Below are 20,648 nucleotides of genomic sequence, written 5' to 3'. Positions count from 1 at the left end.
TGGGGTGTCAGACTGCCCCTAGTGGGGGATGTCTCCCAATTAGGCTACTGAGGGGTCAGGGACCCACTTGAACAGGCAGTCTGTCCCTTCTCAGATCTCAGCTTCCGTGTTGGGAGATCCACTGCTCTCTTCAATGCTGTCAGACAGAGTCGTTTGCGTCTGCAGAGGTTTCTGCTGCTTTTGTTATTGTTTACTGTGCCCTGTCCCCAGAGGTGGAGTCTACAGAGACAGGCAGGTTTCCTTGAGCTGCTTTGAGCTCCACCCAGTTCGAGCTTCCCAGCAGCTTTTTTTACATACTTAAGCCTCAGCAATGGCGGGCGCCCCTCCCCCAGCCTTGCTGCTGCCTTGCCAGTACATCACAGACTGCTGTGCTAGCAATGAGGGAGGCTCCGTGGGCGTGGGACCCTCCCGGCCAGTTGTGGGATATAATCTCCTGGTGTGCCTGTTTGCTTAAAGTGCAGTACTGGGGTGGGAGTTACCCGATTTTCCAGCTGTTGTGTGTCTCAGTTCCACTGGCTAGGAAAAGGGATTCCCTTCCTCCTTGCGCTTCCCAGGTGAGGCGATGCCTCACCCTGCTTCAGCTCTGGCTGGTCGGGCTGCAGCAGCTGACCAGCACCGATCGTCCGGCACTCCCCAGTGAGATGAACCCAGTACCTCAGTTGAAAATGCAGAAATCACTGGTCTTCTGTGTCGCTGGTGCTGGGAGTTGGAGACTGGAGCTGTTCCTATTCGGCCATCTTGCTCCGCCCCCCCCATTTTATTTTAAAAAGCCAATCTTCAAGCTTCAATATTCTTTTCTGAGCTTGGGTATTCTGCTGCTAATGCTTGTGATTTCATTATGTAATTTTTGTAGTGTGTTTTTCTGCTCTATCAGGTTCATTGTGTTTTTTTTTCTATATTGACTATTTTGTCTTTCAGCTCCCGTAAGTTTTTATTGTGAATTCTACCTTCCTAGATTGGGTTTTAATATTTTCTGGGATCTCAATGATCTTTCTTTCTATCTATGTTCTGAATTTTTTTTATCTCATTTTAGCCATCTCAGCCTGGTTAAGAATGCTTGCTTGAGAATTAGTGTGGTTGTTTGGAGGAAAGAAAACACTGGTTTTTTTGAATTGTCAGAGTTGTTGCTATTTTTGTTGGTCTGTTGTTTCTTCAATATTTAAAGTTGTTTTTTGGATGAGTTTTTTTTTTCTTTTATTCTACTTGATGACCTTGGGTGATTTGATTGTGGTATAAGGTGGGTTCAGTTGACTGGCTTCATTTCTGGAATATTTAAGATGGCCAAGACTCAGCTCAGTACTCCTGGATTGCATGCTCTGACTCTGGGGGACTGGTATCAGGTCTCCACTTTCTTCTCTGACTTTTCAAGGTTAGGAACTTTCTGGGAGGGCTGAGGTGCTCCTGGACCCATATAAGGGGCAAGGTGCTGCCAGATCACTGGTCACAATACTTCAATGGATAGTACCAGCCAAAGCACTTCATAGGGCTGTGGCAGCAGTATCTGCCCTTATTCTTTTTTTTTTTTTTTTTTTTTTTTTTTGAGACAGAGTCTCGCTCAGTCATCCAGGCTGGAGTGCAGTGGTACGATCTCGGCTCACTGCAAGCTCCGCCTCCCAGGTTCACACCATTCTCCTGCCTCAGCCTCCCGAGTAGCTGGGACTACAGGCGCCCGCGGCCACGCCCGGCTAATTTTTTTTTTTTTTTTTTTTTTGCATTTTTAGTAGAGACAGGGTTTCACCGTGTTAGCCAGGATGGTCTCGATCTCCTGACCTCATGATCCGCCCACTTCGGCCTCCTAAAGTGCTGGGATTACAGGCGTGAGCCACCGCACCCGGCCTTATCTGCCCTTATTCTTATGTGCCAGTTGCCATTCCCACTGCAGTATGTATGGGTTTATGCTCGTCAGCTGCAGCACGGTGCTAGCAGGTGCCAGGGTGCTGACCTTTGTGACAGCATTCGCAGCAATTGCCAGTATTGACAGCATTGCCTTTTGTGGGCCAGTGGCTGGCCGTCATGCAGGTGTTTGCATTGACAGCACGACTAGGGGGCATAGGGCTTCCCGGCAGCAACTGTGCATACCTTCACACTGGTGGCAGTGTTATCATGGGGTTAGGGTGCTCTGGTTGGCACAGGTCTGTGTGGGCCTTTTATGCATGTTCCTGCAGGTGGCGGTGGCGACTCAGGGTGCGGGCGGGTCCATTTTTTCTATGCCTAGTTTCTGCCGGCAGCTGTTTCAGCACAGAAAGGGGGTACTGGTGGGGGCAGTGCTGGCATGCCTTCTGCTTGCCAATGATCTGACAACAATGGTGGTGCAGTGGGGGGAAGAGGTAGGGTGCTGTGCACTCATGCCAGGAGTAGTGGCATGGCAGGGTGCACACAATTATGTGTACTGGTAGACAAGATTCCCCCCCCTCCCCACACACACGAGTACCAGTAAAGCAATGTTGGAGGTCGTCATGGGTGAGTGCATATAGGCAAAGTGGCACAGGGGAGGCTGCTGTAGTGGGAGGATATGGGCTAGCTGGGCTTGTCTTCTGGGGCAGCTCTGTTCCAGGACTTTGCAGGTCAGATGCTGTCCACCAGCACAGGAACTGTGATGCAGGACCCCAGGAGGTACTTAGGGGCTGCACTGCAAGCAGGCATGGCCAGACTGGGGCCCTGGGAGAAGCCAGCAGAATGAGGGGTGCTCAGATTGGACTGGCCCTGTCTCATGGGCAAAATCACCCTGCAGAGTTCAGGTCTGACAGTTCCCCTAGGGCTTAAGTCTCCTGTGGGAGGCAGTCGAGCCTAGGGGCATGGGCAACCCTTGTTGTGCTCCTCCAGATGTTCTGGCATCATCTTCCAGCTCTGCTCCAGCTTGAATTCTGCCCCTACCACTTCTCTGAGCACCTCTCCCTGCTAATCCAAGTGTCCGTGGTGGTCAAGGGTATTTTTCCTGCTATGATTCCAGAGGCCCATGTTGAAAGTTGGTTGCTCCTTGACTGTTCAACTCACCTTTTCCCCCAGGTGTTTCTGGGAGCCAGGAGCAAGTCCCAGTGAACAGTAGCCCTGTGCAGGGTTCCCAACTTCCTCCCCATTCAGCCCAGCATCTGTGTCTTCCCTCCATCCACCCTCAATGCCTTCTCTCTGAAGATCTGCTAGGATTGTGTCTTCCCAATGCCCCAACCAGTCTTCCCAATGCCCCAACCCTTTGTGGGAGATGTTCCTTCTGGCTACATCTAGTTGGCCATCTTGCCCCTCAGGAGAAAACAATTATTTTTATTTAATAACTTTTAAACATTACTTTCTGTGGCTCTTTTAGGAATGCCCAATTCTTCTGGACTCATGAACCGCCGTGATGCCATTTCCAAAACAGATGCCACTGTGGTGGCATTACTGAAGGAAGCTGGTGCCATTCCCCTTGGCATAACCAACTGTAGTGAGTTGTGTATGTGGTATGAATCCAGTAACAAGATCTATGGCCGATCAAACAACCCATATGATTTACAGCATATTGTAGGTGGAAGTTCTGGTGAGTTGGACATTTTAGTAGGGCATCAAGAGCTGTGTTAACAATAATAATTATGAATTGTATTAATAAACCTGATACAGTATAGCATCTCTAACCTATAAGAATGGATGCAAAAACCCAGGGTATGTGTGTGTTGATGGAGAAGAAATGGGAGTCATGTGAGAGCCTTGGTTAACTCTGATATTTTGAAGATAGATAGAGGAGAAGTAGCCAGCAAAGGGAATTGAGAACGAACTACAAGTGATGTAGATAGGAAACATCATAAAGTGTATAGAGACTAGGAAAAAAAGGTGTATGGAGACTAGAATTGACAAGACTTTTATTAAGCCTGAATGGATGCATACGTGGGTTAGCAAAATATGATGTTTAAACTTGTGGGTGCTAAAGCTACATAGACATTTGAGATTTCTTTTACTATATGACCTTAGTCACATGAAGTAGGTGCTCATTAAGTCAGTTTCCTTTGCTTGTAAGATGGCCATATTAAAGAAATCAGACTTGTAAGGTTACTGTGATGATTAAAAATTTAAGTGTGACTTCAGGTTTCCGGTCTAGCATATATGGGGTTTAGAAGTTTTTACTCCAATTCACACAATAAGAACAAAAGCTGAACAAACTAAAAAATAACAACCATTATTAGATTTATCAATATGCCGAGATAATGGGAAAACCACTCTTCCCAAAACTGAATGAAAGACAGGCAGATACAAAGAATTGGAACTTGCTAGAACAGAAGCCTAGGAGCAGAAAATTTCAGGGGAACCAGCACAGCAGTAGAAAAACCTAAACTATAATTGATCACTTGCTGGAGGTTCATTTTGAAAAAGTTTAAGAGTCAAAATGTATGTGGTGGTTGGGTGGGGGGATCTTGGGGGCCTCACACAATTTCAAAAGTTTTACCTTCAGGAGCCCTACTGTGTTCCCAGGTGAAGATCGGAGAGAAATCTTCTCTTGCTTCTTGCACAGGGAGGGAAAAAGTAGCCATTTTGAAATACTACTTCCAAAGCCTACTGTTCTTCTAACAAGGAATTTCCTCAGAGAAACTATTTTTATCAGAACCTAACTTAGTAACGTTTTATAAGAAACTAATGGACTTGACCTAGGGGAAAGAAAATATCCAACTCCAGTCCTGTCTAGGTTTCCTGTCCTACTGAAGGGGTCAAAGCAGAATAAAATTGGGAAGCACATGTTAGGGTCACAGAGCAGGGGCACATGCTAACTAAATGACTGAGACCTAATCATATGATTATAAAATACTTCCTCTCCTTGCCTCCACACACCTTATCACTACACCAATAGGGATTTTCTATAATGGGGGTTCTATATAAACCAGAAGAACTGCACATCATAGGTGTTATTTAAGAAGTCTCTAGGGAAACTCAAAGACAACAGAGGAGGTGGAAACTATGGCACCAGTTGAAAATTTTACACCTGAAATCTATGGCTACAGCAGACAGTAAACACAGACTAACCCCTAGCCAGGGAAACATAAAACCTCACATTAAAGGCCAAATACCCCCAGTTCTTTTATCTCAGTACATCATGTTTGGCTTTCAACAAAACGATTATAAGGCATACTAAAAGACAAAATCACAGTTTGAAAAGACAAAGCAAGCATCAAGATTAGCAATATGGCAGAGATATTGAGATTATCAGACTGAGAATTGAAACCATTTGTGATTAATATGTTAAGGGCCACAATGGAAAAAAATGGTCAACATGCAAGCACAGATCTGTAATGTAAGAAGACAGATGGGAACTTCAAGAATCAAAAGCAAACGCTAGAAATAAAAAAGTTATAACAGAAATGAAGAACATCTTTGATGGGCTCATCAATATGTTGTATACAAAATAGGAAACCTTCAGTGATATGGAAGACCTGTCAACAAGAACTTCCAAAACTGAAAGTAAAGAGGAAAAAGAATGAAAAAGACAGAACAGACTACCTAATAATTGTATGATTACAAAAGCATATAATACACATATATAATTGGAACACTAGGAAGAGAAGAAAGAGATTTTAAGAAACAACAATAAATGTTTGAGAAGAACTACACCTAGCATACTGTTTCATCCTTAGAAGATTAAAGAGAAAGAAAAAAAATATTTAAAGAAGAAGGAAAAACATACCTTATCTATACAGGAGCAAAGATAGAATTATATTGGTATTTTCTTCAGAAACCATGCAAACAATAAGAGATGGGCATCCACTTTGGGAGGCCAAGGCAGATGGATCACTTGAGGTTAGGAGCTCGATACCAGCTTGGCCAACATTTTGAATCCCCATCTCTACTAAAAATACAAAAATTAGCCAGGCCTGGCAGCAGGCGCCTGTAATACCAGCTACTCGGGAGGCTGGGGCAGGAGAATTGCTTGAACTCGAGAGGTGGAGGTTGCAGTGAGCTGAGATCATGCCACTGCACTCCAGCCTGGGTGACAGAAGGAGATTCCTTCACACACATACACACACACACACACACACACACACACACACACACACGGAGTCCAATATTGAAACCATTGAAAGAACCATCAACTTAAAATTCTGTCTAGCAGATCTATTCTTCAGAAATGAAAAAGAAATAACGATACTCTGAGACAAAGAAATATTGACAGAATTTGTTGACAGTGGAGCAATAGAGCAAGAATGTTAAAAGATGTTCTTCAGAGAGAGAGAAAAAAAAGAATACAGGCCAAAAACCTGAATTCATGTAAAAAAAAAAAAAAGAAAGAAAGAAAGAAAAGAAAATTATTAGAGAAAGATTGAACAAAGTAAAATAAAGTATTTTTAAATTATTGATTGATCTAACATGTAATTGTTCAAAATAATAATGCCAAAAATGTATTGGGTGATTATAGCTTGTGTATGAGTGAAATGAATGACAACAATGTTATATGGGATGGGATAAAGGAATTGGGAATATTCCTTTATAAGATAACTGCACTACTTGGGAGGTGGCAGAGTATCATTTGAAGGAGACTTGAGTTAGTTCTAAATGTATATTGCAAACTCAAGGGCAAATATTAAATTTAAAAAAAGTATACTTTAAGTGGCAAGAGAGGAGAATAAATGGACACATACAATATAGTCAGTTAAAATCAGAGACTTAGCCTCCCACACAGTAATAGTGGGAGAACTTAACACCCCACTGAAAATATTAGATAGACATTGAGACAGAAAATTAACAAAGATAATCAACACCTGAACTTAGCTCTGGATCAAGTGGACCTGATAGATATCTACAGAACTCTCCACCCCCAAACAATGGAAAACATATTTTTTTCTTTCTTTTTTTTTAAAAAATTATTTATTATTATTATACTTTAAGTTCTAGGGTACATGTGCATAACGTGCAGGTTTGTTACATATGTATACTTGTGCCATGTTGCTGTGCTGCAACCATCAACTCGTCAGCACCCATCAACTCGTCATTTACATCAGGTATAACTCCCAACATATTTTTTTTTCATCATCACATAGCACTTACTCTAAAATTTATCACATAATTTGAAGTAAAACATTCCTCATTAAATGCAAAAGAACTTAAATCATAACAATTTCTCAGATTACAGCACAATCAAATTAGAACCCAAGATTAAGAAAGTGACCCCAAACCAAACCACACAACTACGTGGAAATCGAGCAACCTGCTCCGGAGTGACTTCTGGGTAAATAATGAAATTAACAAAGAAATCAAGAAGTTCTTTGAAACTAATGAGAAAAAAGACACAATATATCCGAATCTGGGCCACAGCTAAAGCACTGTTGAGAGAGAAATTTATAGCACTAAATCCCCACATCAAAAAGCTAGAAAGGTCTAAAACTGACAACCTAACATCACAACTAAAAGAAGTAGAGAAGCAAGAGCAAACAAATCTCAAAGCTAGGAGAAGACAAGAAATAACCAAGATTAGAGCAGAACTGAAGGAGATAGAGACACAAAAAATCCTTCAAAAATCCATGAATTCAGGAGCTGTTCTTTTGAAAAAATAAATAAATAAATAAATAAAATAGACCACTAGCTAGACTAATAAAGAAGAAAAGAGAGAAGAATTAAATAGACAAAATCAGAATGATATTACCACTGACCCAACAGAAATAAAAACAACCATCAAAGATTACTATATACACCTGTATGGACAAAACTAGAAAATTTAGAAGAAATGGAAAAAAATTCCTGGATGCATACTCCTTCCCAAGACTGAACCAAGAAAAAATTGAATCTCTAAATAGAACGATAATGAGTTCTAAAATTGAAGCAGTAATAAATAGCCTACCGACTGAAGGAAAAAAAAAAAAAAAAAAAAAAGGCCCAGGACCAGATGGATTTACAGCTGAATTCTACCACAGGTAGAAAGAGGAGCTTGTACCATTTCTGCTGAAATTATTCCAAAAAATTGAAAAGGAGGGATTTTTTTTTGTAACTCATTCTATAAGGCCAGAATCGTCCTGATAAGAAAACCTAGAAACATACATAGGCTCAAAATAAAGAGATGGAGGAAGATCTACCAAGCAAATGAAGAACAAAAAAAAGCAGGGGTTGCAATCCTAGTCTCTGATAAAACAGACTTTAAACTATCAAAGATCAAAAGAGACAAAGAAGGCCATTACATAATGGTAAAGGGATCAATTCAACAGGAAGAGCTAACTATCCTAAATATATATGCACCCAATACAGGAGTACCCACATTCATAAAGCAAGTCCTTAAAGACTTACAAAGAGACTTAGACTCCCATACAATAATAATGGGAGAATTCAACACTCCACTGTCAACATTAGACAGATCAACGAGACAGAAAGTTAATAAGGATATCCAGGAATTGAACTCATCTCTGCAGCAAGCAGACCTAATAGACATCTACAGAACTCTCCACCCCAAATCAACAGAATATACATTCTTCTCAGCACCACATCACACTTATTCCAAAATTGATCACATAATTGGAAGTAAAGCACTCCTCAGCAAATGTACAAGAACGGAAATTATAACAAACTGTCTGTCAGACCACAGTGCCATCAAACTATAACTCAGGACTAAGAAACTCAATCAAAACCGCTCAACTACATGGAAACTGAACAACCTGCTCCTGAATGACTACTGGGTACATCACGAAATGAAGGCAGAAATAAAGATGTTCTTTGAAACCACTGAGAACAAAGATACAACATACCAGAATCTCTGGGACACATTTAAAGCAGTGTGTAGAGGGAAATTTATAGCACTAAATGCCCACAAGACAAAGCAGGAAAGATCTAAAATTGACACTCTAACATCACAATTAAAAGAACTAGAGAAGCAAGAGCAAACACATTCAAAAGCTAGCAGAAGGCAAGAAATAACTAAGATCAGAGCAGAACTGAAGGAGATAGAGACACAAAAAACCCTCCAAAAAATCAATGAATCCAGGAGTTGGTTTTTTGAAAAGATCAACAAAATTGACAGACCGCTAGCAAGACTAATAAAGAAGAAAAGAGAGAAGAATCAAATAGACGCAATAAAAAATGATAAAGGGAATATCACCACCGACCCCACAGAAATACAAACTACCATCACAGAATACCAAAAACACCTCTATGCAAATAAACTAGAAAATCTAGAAGAAATGGATAATTTCCTGGACACTTACACTCTCCCAAGACTAAACCAGGAAGAAGTTGAATCCCTGAATAGACCCATAGCAGGCTCTGAAATTGAGGCAGTAATTAATAGCCTACCAACGAAAAAAAGTCCAGGACCAGATGGATTCACAGCTGAATTCTACCAGAGGTACAAGGAGGAGCTGGTACCATTCCTTCTGAAACTATTCCAATCAATAGAAAAAGAGGGAATCCTCCCTAACTCATTTTATGAGGCCAACATCATCCTGATATCAAAGCCTGGCAGAGACACAACAAAAAAAGAGAATTTTAGACCAATATCCCTGATGAACATCGATGCAAAAATCCTGAATAAAATACTGGCAAACCGGATTCAGCAGCACATCAAAAAGCTTATCCACCACGATCAAGTGGGCTTCATCCCTGGGATGCAAGGCTGGTTCAACATACGCAAATCAATAAACGTAATCCAGCATATAAACAGAACCAAAGACAAAAACCACATGATTATCTCAATAGATGCAGAAGAGGCCTTTGACAAAATTCAGCAGCCCTTCATGGTAAAAACACTCAATAAATTTGGTATTGATGGAACGTACCTCAAAATAATAAGAGCTATTTACGACAAACCCACAGCCAATATCATACTGAATGGGCAAAAACTGGAAAAATTCCCTTTGAAAACTGGCACAAGACAGGGATGCCCTCTCTCACCACTCCTGTTCAACATAGTGTTGGAAGTTCTGGCTAGGGCAATCAGGCAAGAGAAAGAAATCAAGGGTATTCAGTTAGGAAAAGAAGAAGTCAAGTTGTCCCTGTTTGCAGATGACATGATTGTATATTTAGAAAACCCCATTGTCTCAGCCCAAAATCTCCTTAAGCTGATAAGCAACTTCAGCAAAGTCTCAGGATACAAAATTAATGTGCAAAAATCACAAGCATTCTTATACACCAGTAACAGACAAACAGAAAGCCAAATCATGAATGAACTTCCATTCACAATTGCTTCAAAGAGAATAAAATACCTAGGAATCCAACTTATAAGGCAGGTAAAGGACCTCTTCAAGGAGAACGATAAACCACTGCTCAGTGAAATAAAAGAGGACACAAACAAATGGAAGAACATACCATGCTCATGGATAGGAAGAATCAATATCGTGAAAATGGCCATACTGCCCAAGGTAATTTAGAGATTCAATGCCATTCCCATCAAGCTACCAATGAGTTTCTTCACAGAATTGGAAAAATCAGCTTTAAAGTTCATATGGAACCAAAAAAGAGCCCGCATTTCCAAGACAGTCCTAAGCCAAAAGAATAAAGCTGGAGGCATCACGCTACCTGACTTCAAACTATACTACAAGGCTACAGTAACCAAAACAGCATGGTACTGGTACCAAAACAGAGATATAGACCAATGGAACAGAACAGAGTCCTCAGAAATAATACCACACATCTACAGCCATCTGATCTTTGATAAACCTGAGAAAAACAAGAAATGGGGAAAGGATTCCCTATTTAATAGATGGTGCTGGGATAATTGGCTAGCCATAAGTAGAAAGCTGAAACTGGATCCTTTCCTTACTCCTTATATGAAAATTAATTCAAGATGGATTAGAGATTGAAATGTTAGACCTAATACCATAAAAAACCCTAGAAGAAAACCTAGGTAATACCATTCAGGACATAGGCATGGGCAAGGACTTCACGTCTAAAATACCAAAAGCAATGGCAACAAAAGCCAAAATTGACAAATGGGATCTAATTAAACTAAAGAGCTTCTGCACAGCAAAAGAAAATACCATCAGAGTGAACAGGAAACCTACAGAATGGGAGAAAATTTTTGCAATCTACTCATCTGACAAAGGGCTAATATCCAGAACCTACAAAGAACTCAAACAAATTTACAAGAAAAAACCAAACAACCCCATCCAAAAGTGGGCAAAGGATATGAACAGACAGTTCTCAAAAGAAGACATTCATACAGCCAACAGACACATGAAAAAATGCTCATCACTGGCCATCAGAGAAATGCAAATCAAAACCACAATGAGATACCATCTCACACCAGTTAGAATGGCAATGATTCAGGAAACAACAGGTGCTGGAGAGGATGTGGAGAAATAGGAACACTTTTACACTGTTAGTGGGATTGTAAACTAGTTCAACCATTATGGAAAACAGTATGGTGATTCCTCAAGGATCTAGAACTAGAAGTACCATATGACCCAGCCATCCCATTACTGGGTATATACCCAAAGGGTTATAAATCATGCTGCTATAAAGACACATGCACACGTATGTTTATTGCAGCACTATTCACAATAGCAAAGACTTGGAATCAACCCAAATGTCCATCAGTGACAGACTGGATTAAGAAAATGTGGCACATATACACCATGGAATACTATGCATCCATAAAGAAGGATGAGTTTGTGTCCTTTGTAGGGACATGGATGCAGCTGGAAACCATCATTCTCAGCAAACTATCTCAAGAACAGAAAACTAAACACCGCATGTTCTCACTCATAGTTGAGAACTGAACAATGAGATCACTTGGACTCGGGAAGGGGAACATCACACCGGGGCCTATCATGGGGAGAGGGGAGGGGAGGAGGGTTTGCATTGGGAGTTATACCCGATGTAAATGACGAGTTGATGGGTGCTGACGAGTTGATGGGTGCAGCACAGCAACATGGCAGAAGTATACATATGTAACAAACCTGCATGTTCTGCACATGTACTGTAGAACTTAAAGTATAATAATAATCATTTTAAAAAAATTAAAAAAAAAAGACAACCTCTCAGAGAAGCAATAAAAATAGAAAACTTTAGGCCAACATTCTTGATGAACATCAATGCAAAAACCCTCAATAAAATACTGGCAAACAGAATTTAGCAGCACGTCAAATTGCTTATACACCATGAACAAGTTGGTTTCATCCCTGCAATGCAAGTTTGGCTCAACATATGCAAATCGATAAGTGTCGTTTGTTGCACAAAGAGAACTAAAGATAAAAAAACGTGATTATTTCAATAGATGCAGAAAAGGCCTTCACTAAAATTCGGCATCCCTTTATGTTAAAAGCTTTTAATAAACTAGGTATTGAAGGAACATACTTCAAAATAATAAGATCTATATATGACAAACTCACAGGCAATATCACACTGAATGGGCAAAAGCTGGAAGCATTCTCCTTGAAAACAGGCACAAGACAAGGATGCCCTCTCTCATTACTCCTATACAACATAGTATTTGTTGTTCTGGCTGGGCAATTAGGCAAGAAAAAGAAATAAAGCATATTCAAATAGGAAGAGAGGAAGTCAAACTACCTTTGCTTGCAGATTACATGATCATATATCTAGAAAACCCCATCATCTCAGCCCAAAAGCTTCTTAAACTGATAAGCAACTTCTGCAAAGTCTCAGGATACAAAATCAATGTGCAAAAATGGCTAGCATTTCTATTCACCAATAACAGGCAAGTAGAGACAAATCATGAATGAACTCCAAATCACAATTGCTGCAAAAGAATATGATACCTAAGAATACAGCTAACCAGGAAAGTGAAGGACTTCTTCAAGGAAAGCTACAAACTACTCAAAGAAATCAAATAGGACACAAACAAATTGAAAAAAAGTCCATGCGCATGGATAGGAAGAATCTTTATCGTGAAAATGACCATACTGCCTGAAGTAATTTATAGAAATTACAAGGGTTTTGAAGGTTTTGAACATTTCAGATGAAAACACTAAAAGCAACTGCAATAAAAGCAAGAATTGACCAGTGGAATCTAGTTAACTAACAAGCCTCTGCACAGCAAAAGAAACTATCATCAGAGTGAACAGACAACGTACACAAGGGGAGATAATTTTTGCAATCTATCCCTCTGACAAAGGTCTAATATCCTGTGTACAAGGAACTTAAACAAATTTACAAGAAAAAAAATTAAAAAGTGGGCAAAGGACATGACCAGAGACGTCTCAAAAGAAAAACATTCATGCAGTCAACAAACATATTAAAAATAGCTCAACATCACTGATCATTAGAGAAATACACATCAAAACCACCATAAGATACCATCTCACGCCAGTCAGAATGGCAATTATTAAAAAGTCAAGGAACAACAGATGCTAGCTAGCTTGCAGAGAAAAAGGAATGCTTTCACACAGTTGGTAGGAATGTAAATTAGTTCAACCTTTGTGGAAGACAGTGTAGCAACTCCTCAAAAACCTAGCAGAAATACCATTTGACACAGCAATCCCATTACTGGGTGTGTTAGTCAGGGTTCTCTAGAGGGACAGAATAGGGTAGATTTATACATGAAGGGGAGTTTGTTAAAGAGTATTGGCTCACAGGATCACAAGGTGAAGTCCCACAATAGGCCATCTGTAAGCTGAGGAGCAAGGAAGCCAATCTCAGTCCCAAAACCTCAAAAGTAGGAAAGCTGACAATGCAGCCTTCAATCCGTGGCCAAAGGCCTGAGAGTCCCTGGCAAACCACTTGTGTGAGTCTAAGCATCCAAAAGCTGAAGAACTTGGAGTCTGATGTTTGAGGACAGGAAGCATGCAGCATGGAAGAAAGATGAATGTTGGAAGACACAGCAACTCTGCTCTTTCCAATTTCTACCTGCTTTATTCTAGTCACACTGATTAGATGGTGCCTGTTATGATTGGGGGTGGGCCTGCCTCTCCCAGTCCACTGACTCAAATGCTAATCTCCTTTGCAACACTCTCACAGACACACCCAGGAATAATGCTTTGCATTTTTCGATTCAATCAAGTTGCCACTCAGTATTAACCATCAAACTGGGTATATACCCAAAGGAATATAAAGCACTTTATTATAAAGATACATGCACGCATATGTTCATTGCAGCACTATTCACAATAGCAAAAACATGGAATCAACCCAAATGCCCATCAATGATAGATTGAATAAATAAAATGTGGTACATATACACCATAGAATGCTATTCGGCCACGAAACGGAACAATATCATGTCCTTTGCAGGGACATGCATGGAGCTGGAAACCATTATTCTCAGTAAATGAATGCAGGGATAGAAAACCAAACACAGCATGTTCTCACTTAAAAGTGGGAGCTGAATGATTAGAACACATAGACACGTGGTAGGGAACAACACACACTTGGGCCTGTTGGGGGATGTTGGGGGAAAGGAAAGCATTAAGAAGAATAATTAATGGGTGCTGGGCTTAATACCTAGGTGATGTGTTGATCTGTGGTGCCAAACACCGTGGCACACATATACCTATGTAGCAAACCTGTACATCCTGCACATGAACCCCAGAACTTAAAAGTTGATGGGAAAAAAAAATAAGAGCTCTTTTCTATATGGGAGAATTAAGAAAAAACAGAAACACAAACACAGACCCAGGGGAGAAATATCCTCAGGGAGGACCTTATCAGTAATTACTTTAAAATGTAAATGGTTTAATATACTCAAATAACATAGATGAGTAGAATAGATTAAAATTATGATCTAAATATATGCTGTGAGCAAAAGACTCACTTTGGATCTAAAGACACAAAAAGGTTGAAAGTGAAAAGATGGAAAAAGATATTCTATGCAAATAGTATATTAGATTATTTATTTGCAAGTATTTTGTGTTTCCTTTAGGTGGTGAGGGCTGCACACTGGCAGCTGCCTGCTCAGTGATTGGTGTGGGCTCTGATATTGGTGGTAGCATTCGAATGCCTGCTTTCTTCAATGGTATATTTGGACACAAGCCTTCTCCAGGTAATGTTAATATGATTGGAAGGGGGGTTCTACTTTTATAATTCAGAGCAATTCAGAAATTTTGTTCCTAGCAGGATTATCTTACTTATCAGGGTGATTATTACATATTTCTCAATGTACTTAAATAAAACTAGGTACTGCTTATTGAGCACCAACTCTGGGATTGGTGCACAAAATTGTGCAAGAGTCTCCTATAACTAATTTCATTTAATACTTATAGTAGTTGGTTTTTTTTTTCAGAAAGATATCCCCAGTTTACAAATGACAAATTCAAAGCTCAGAAATATTAAATAAACCTGCCCCAAATTAAATAGTTAAACAAGTAAATCATAGTGCTAGGATTCAAACCTACTTGGATTACAGGAGACTGTTTTCTATCCACTGTACTAAAATGACTTATCAGGTAAATTTGATTTTCCCTCATTTAAAGGGCAAAACAACACAATTTCAGAAACAGTGGAAAGAAAAAGTAAAATTCTGTCACCTAGAAACTCTAGTTATTGGCATTTACTGTCTTTTCAATGAATTCAAGGAGTATTTATTTTGTATTATTTATGATGGTAAGAATGTTAAAGCAGAGTCCCTTCATTCAAGGAACTTAAAATCTTCTAGACTTACAAAAAGTGATTTAAAGGTAATATAAGGTAGTCTAATAAATAGAATTGTGGTATAGTAAAGCAGAACATTTTGAAATTTAGATTAATCATAAACATATGCTAAGAATAAATCCTCATTTGGTCATGGTTTTTAGGAATCAGCATTATAATAATGGTCCATATACACCATGGAATACTATGTAGCCATGGAAAAGAACAAGATAATTTCCTTTGCAGGAACATAGATGGAGCTGGAGGCCATTATCCTTAGCAAACTAACACAGGAACAGAAAACCAAATGCGATGTATTTTCACTCATAAGTGGGAGCTAAATGATGAGAACATGGGAACACATAGAGGGGAACAACAAGCACTGGGGACCTTTCAGAGGACAGAGGGTGGGAGGATGGATAGGATCAGGAAAAATAACTAATGGGTACTAGGATTAATACCTGGGTGATGAAATAATCTGTAGAACAAACCCGCATGACACATGTTTACCTATGTAACAAACCTGCACATCCTGCACATGTACCCCTAAACTTAAAAGTTAAAAAGAAAGATAAATCCTGGCTCTTCATGACTTTAAAGAATTATGCACAAAAAGAGTACTGAAAATTGGCCTGCTAGGAGTTGACCTATTTTTTATCCCTTCCATATTTTATTCTAGGTTCAGGGGGTACTTATGCAGGCTTATTACATGGGTAAATTGTGTGTCCATGTGGTTTGGTGTACAAATGATTTCATCATTCAGGTAGTGAGCACAGTCCCTGATAGGTAGTATTTTGATCCTTGCCCTCCTCCCATCCTCCACCTTTAAGTAGGCTCTGGTTTCTATTGTTTTCTTCTTTCTGTCCATGTGTACTCAAGGTTTAGTTCCACTTACGAGTGAGAAGATGCGGTAGTTTGTTTTCTGTTCCCGTGTTAATTAGCTTAGGATAATGGCCTCCAACTGCATTCATATGGTTGCAAAGGAATATTTTATTCCATTTTATGGCTGCATAGTATTTCATGGTGTAAATGTACTTCATATTCTTTATTCAATCCACTGTTGATGGGAAGCTGGATTGATTCCATGTCTCTCCTATTGTGAATACTGCTGTGATAAACATATGAGTTCATGTGTCTTTTTGGTAGAACAATTAATTTTCCTTGGAGTATATATCTGGTAATGGGATTACTGATTTAAATGGCAGTTCTAAGTTATTTGAGATATCTCCAAACTCCTTTCCAAAGGGCTGAACTAATTTACATTCTTACCAACAGTATATAAGCATTCTCTTTTCTCTGCAGTCTCATCAGCATCAGTTATTTTTCGATTTTTTCAATGATTGCCATTCTGACTTGTGTGAGACAGTATCTCATGGTGGTCTTTATATGCATTTCTCTGATGATTAGTAATATTGAGCATTTTTATAGGTTTGTTGGCTGCTTGTACATCTTCTTTTGAGAAGTGCCTGTTCATGTCATTTGCTCACTCTTTAATTGATTATTTACTTTTTGCTGGTTGATTAAGTGTCTTATAGATTCTGGATATTAGACTTACGTTGGATGCATGGTTTCCAAATATTTTCTCCCATTCTGTAGACTGTATGTTTACTCTTTTGATAATTTCTTTTGCTACGCTGTAGCTCTTTAGCTTAATTAGGTCCCACTTGTCAAATTTTCTTTGGAATTGCTTTTGGAGACTTAGCCATAAATTCTTTGCTAATCCAGTGACGAGAAGAGTATCTCCTAGGCTTTCCTCTAGTGTTTTCATAGGTTGGGATCTTATGTTTAAATCTTTAATTTATATTTGGTTAATTTTTGCATATGGTGAAATGTAGGGATCCAGTCATATTTTTCTGCATATAGCTGGCCAGTTATCCCAGCACTATTTATTGCATAGGAAGTCCTGCTCCCCTTGCTTTTGTAAATTTTGTCTAAGATCAGATCGTTGTAGGTTTGTAGCTTTATTTCTGGGATCTCTATTCTGTTCCATCGGTCTATGTATCTGTTTTTATACCAGTTTCATGCTGTTTTGGTTACGTTAGTTGTATAATACAGTTTTAAGTTGGGTAAAGTGATTTATTTGCCTTTGTTTTTCCTTAGGATTCCATTGGCTATTCAGATGTTTTATTGGTTCCATATGAGTTTTAGAATAGCTTTTTAAAAAAAAATTCCATGAAAAATAACAGTATTTTGATAGGGATAACATTGAATATGTAAATTACTTTGGAAAGTATGGCAATTTTAATGATATTTATTCTTCCAATCCATGATAATGGAATATCTGTTTGTTTCATCTCTAATAATTTTTCAGCAGTATTTTGTTGTTCTTTTTGTAAAGATGTTTCACCTCTTTGGTTAGTGGTATTTCTAGATATTGTAGTTTTGGTGTGGCTATTGCAAATAGGATTGCATTTTTTATTTGGCTCACCAAGAATATTACTGTAGTGTAGAAATGCTACCGATTTCTGTACATGAATTTTGTATTCTGAAACTTTACTAAAGTCATTTATCAATTCTGGGAGCCTTTTGGGAGAGTCTTTTTGAATCATATTGTCAGCAGAGAGAGATTGACTTTGTCTTTTTCCTATTTGAATGTCCTTTATTTCTTTCTCATGCCTAAATGCTCTGGCTGGGACTTCCAGTATTGTGTTGAATAGGAGTGATGAGACTGGACACCTTTGTCTTATTGCAGATCTCAAGGGGAATTATTCTGTCTTTTGCCCATTCAATATGATGTTGGCTGTGGGTTTGTCATAATTAGCTCTTATTATTTTGATGTATGCTCTTTTGATGACTAGCCTTATAGGGTTTTTATCATGAAGGAATGTTAGATTTTATTGAAGTCTCTTTCTGAATCTATTGAGGTGATTATATCTTTTTTGTTTTAAATTCTGTGTATGTGGTAAATCACTTTTTTAAAAATTTGCTTATGTTGAATTAACATTGCATTCCAGGAGTAAAGCTTACTCAACTGTTGTGAATTAACATTTTGATGTGCTGCTGAAATAAGTTTGCTAGTATTTTGTTGAAATTTTTTCTGTCTGTATTCATCAGTCCTGACTTTTGTTGTTGTTGTTGTGTCTCTGCCAGATTTTGGCATCAGGATGATGGTTGATTTCTAGAATGAGTTAAGGAGCATCCTCTCCTCAATTTTTTTTTTTTTTTTTTTTTTTTTTTTGAGAGGGAGTCTCCCTCTGTTGCCCAGGTTGGAGTGCAGTGGCACGATCTCGGCTCAGGGCAACCTCCACCTCTCGGGTTCATGCCATTCTCCTGCCTCAGCCTCGTGAGTAGCTGGGACTACAGGCGCCCACCACCATGCCCAGCTAATTTTTTTGTATTTTTAGTAGAGACGGGGTTTCACCATGTTAGCTAGGATGGTCCCAATCTCCCGACCTCGTGATCCGCCAACCTCGGCCTCCCAAAGTGCTGGGATTACAGGCTTGAGCCACCGTGCCCGGCTTCAATTTTTCCTTTTTTTCGGGGTGGGGGGGATAGTTTCAGTAGTATTGGTACCAGGTTTTCCTCTTTCTTTCTCTTTCTTTCTTTTCTTTTTCTTTCTTTTCTTTCTTCCTTTCTTTCTCTCTCTCTTTCTCTCTTTCTCTCTATCTCTCTCTCTTCTTTTCTTTCTTTCTTTCTTTCTTTCTTTCTTTCTTTCTTTCTTTCTTTCTTGCACTTCTGGTAAACTTCAGCTGTGAATCCATCTGGTCGATGGCTTTTTTGCATTGGTAGGTTTTTTTAAATTATTGAATTAATTTCAAAGCTTTTTTGTCTTTTCGAGGTTTCTCTTTTTTCCTGGTTCAATCTTCAGAGGTTGTGTGTTTTCAGAAATGTATCTATTTTATCTAGATTTTCTAATTTTGTGTCCATAGAGGTGTTCATAATAACCACTGAGGATCTTTTGTATTTCTGTAGGATCAGTTGTAATTTCACCTTTGTCATTTCTGATTGTATTTATTTGGACTTATTTTTTTTTTTTCTTTGTGAGTCTAGCCAGCAGTCTATCTTATTTATTCTTTCAAAAAAGAAACTCTTGGTTAAACTGATATTTTGTACGAACTTTTGCATGTCAATTTCATTTGTTCTACCCAATTATAGTTATATATTTTCTACTGCAAACTTTGAGTTTGGATTGTAATTTACTTTCTAGTTCCTTTGGGTGTGATCAGATCATTAATTTTAGATCTTTCTAACTTTCTGGTTCAGGCTTTTAACATTTTAAACTTTTAACAGTGCATTACCTGAATCACAAAGATTTTGGTAAGTTATTTTTTATTATCATTAACTTATAATAATATTTTGATATATGCCTTAATTTCATCATTAACCCAAAAGTTATTCAGGAAGACATTATTTAATTTCCACATATTTGTGAATTTTTGAAATATTTTATTTATATTGGTTTCTATATTTTTTGTACTCTGATCCAAGAGTGTGTTTGGTATGATTTAAATTTTTTTTGAATTTATTGAGACTTGCTGTAATACCAAACTTGTGGTCAATCTTAGAATACGTTCCATGTGTGGATGAGAGAAATGTATATTCTACGATTGTTGGGTGGACTATTTTGCAGATATCTATTAGGTACAATTGGTCAAATGTTAATGTTATATCCTTCATTTCTTTGTTAGTTTTCTGCCTCAAAGATCTGTCTAAGGCTGTCAGTGGGGTTTTGAAATCTCCAACTATTATTGTGTGGCTAAGTTTTTTTCTTAGGTCAAAAAGAACTTGTTTTGTGAATTTGAGTGCTACAAATATATATATAAGATAATTCAGTCTACTTGGTAAATTGAATCCTCTATCATTATATAATGTCTTTCTTTATCTTTCCTGATTGTTGTTGGTTTAAAATCTGTTTTATCTTATAAAAAGATAGGAACTCCTGCTTTTCTTGTTTGCTATTTGCATGGTAAGTTTTTCTCCATCTCTTTACTTTGAGCCGAAAGTGTTGTTACATGTGAGAGAAATTCCTTGAAGACAGCAGATGGTTGCCTTTTTAGTTTGGCATTTAGGCCATTTACATTTAGGGTTAGTATTGATGGATGAGATTTTGATTCTGTACTCATGTTGTTAGCTAGTTGTTTTATAGTATTCATTGTGTAATTGCTTTATATCATCTGTGGGCTGTTTGCTTGAATTGTTTGTGGTAGCAGGTATCATTCTTTTGTTTCTATGTTTGGCACTCCTTTAAGGAC

General features: G+C 38.6%; 1 protein-coding gene across 3 annotated transcripts in view; it reads left to right on the top strand.

The window, feature by feature from the left end:
• The window catches only part of FAAH2 (fatty acid amide hydrolase 2), a 228,966-nt gene that overhangs the window by 54,432 nt on the left and 153,886 nt on the right, over positions 1–20,648 (top strand). For 2 of the 3 annotated variants that reach the window (XM_025372129.1, XM_025372128.1), the window contains exons 4-5: positions 3,302–3,511; positions 14,750–14,869. In XM_025372129.1, coding sequence (XP_025227914.1) covers positions 3,302–3,511; positions 14,750–14,869 — 330 coding nt within the window. The remainder of the gene's footprint in view (positions 1–3,301; positions 3,512–14,749; positions 14,870–20,648) is intronic. The other variant, XM_025372131.1, reaches the window with a different exon arrangement.

This window comes from Theropithecus gelada, chromosome X, assembly GCF_003255815.1.
Source record: "Theropithecus gelada isolate Dixy chromosome X, Tgel_1.0, whole genome shotgun sequence".
Lineage (NCBI taxonomy): Eukaryota > Metazoa > Chordata > Mammalia > Primates > Cercopithecidae > Theropithecus > Theropithecus gelada.
This window is presented reverse-complemented; position numbering and strand designations above follow the sequence as displayed.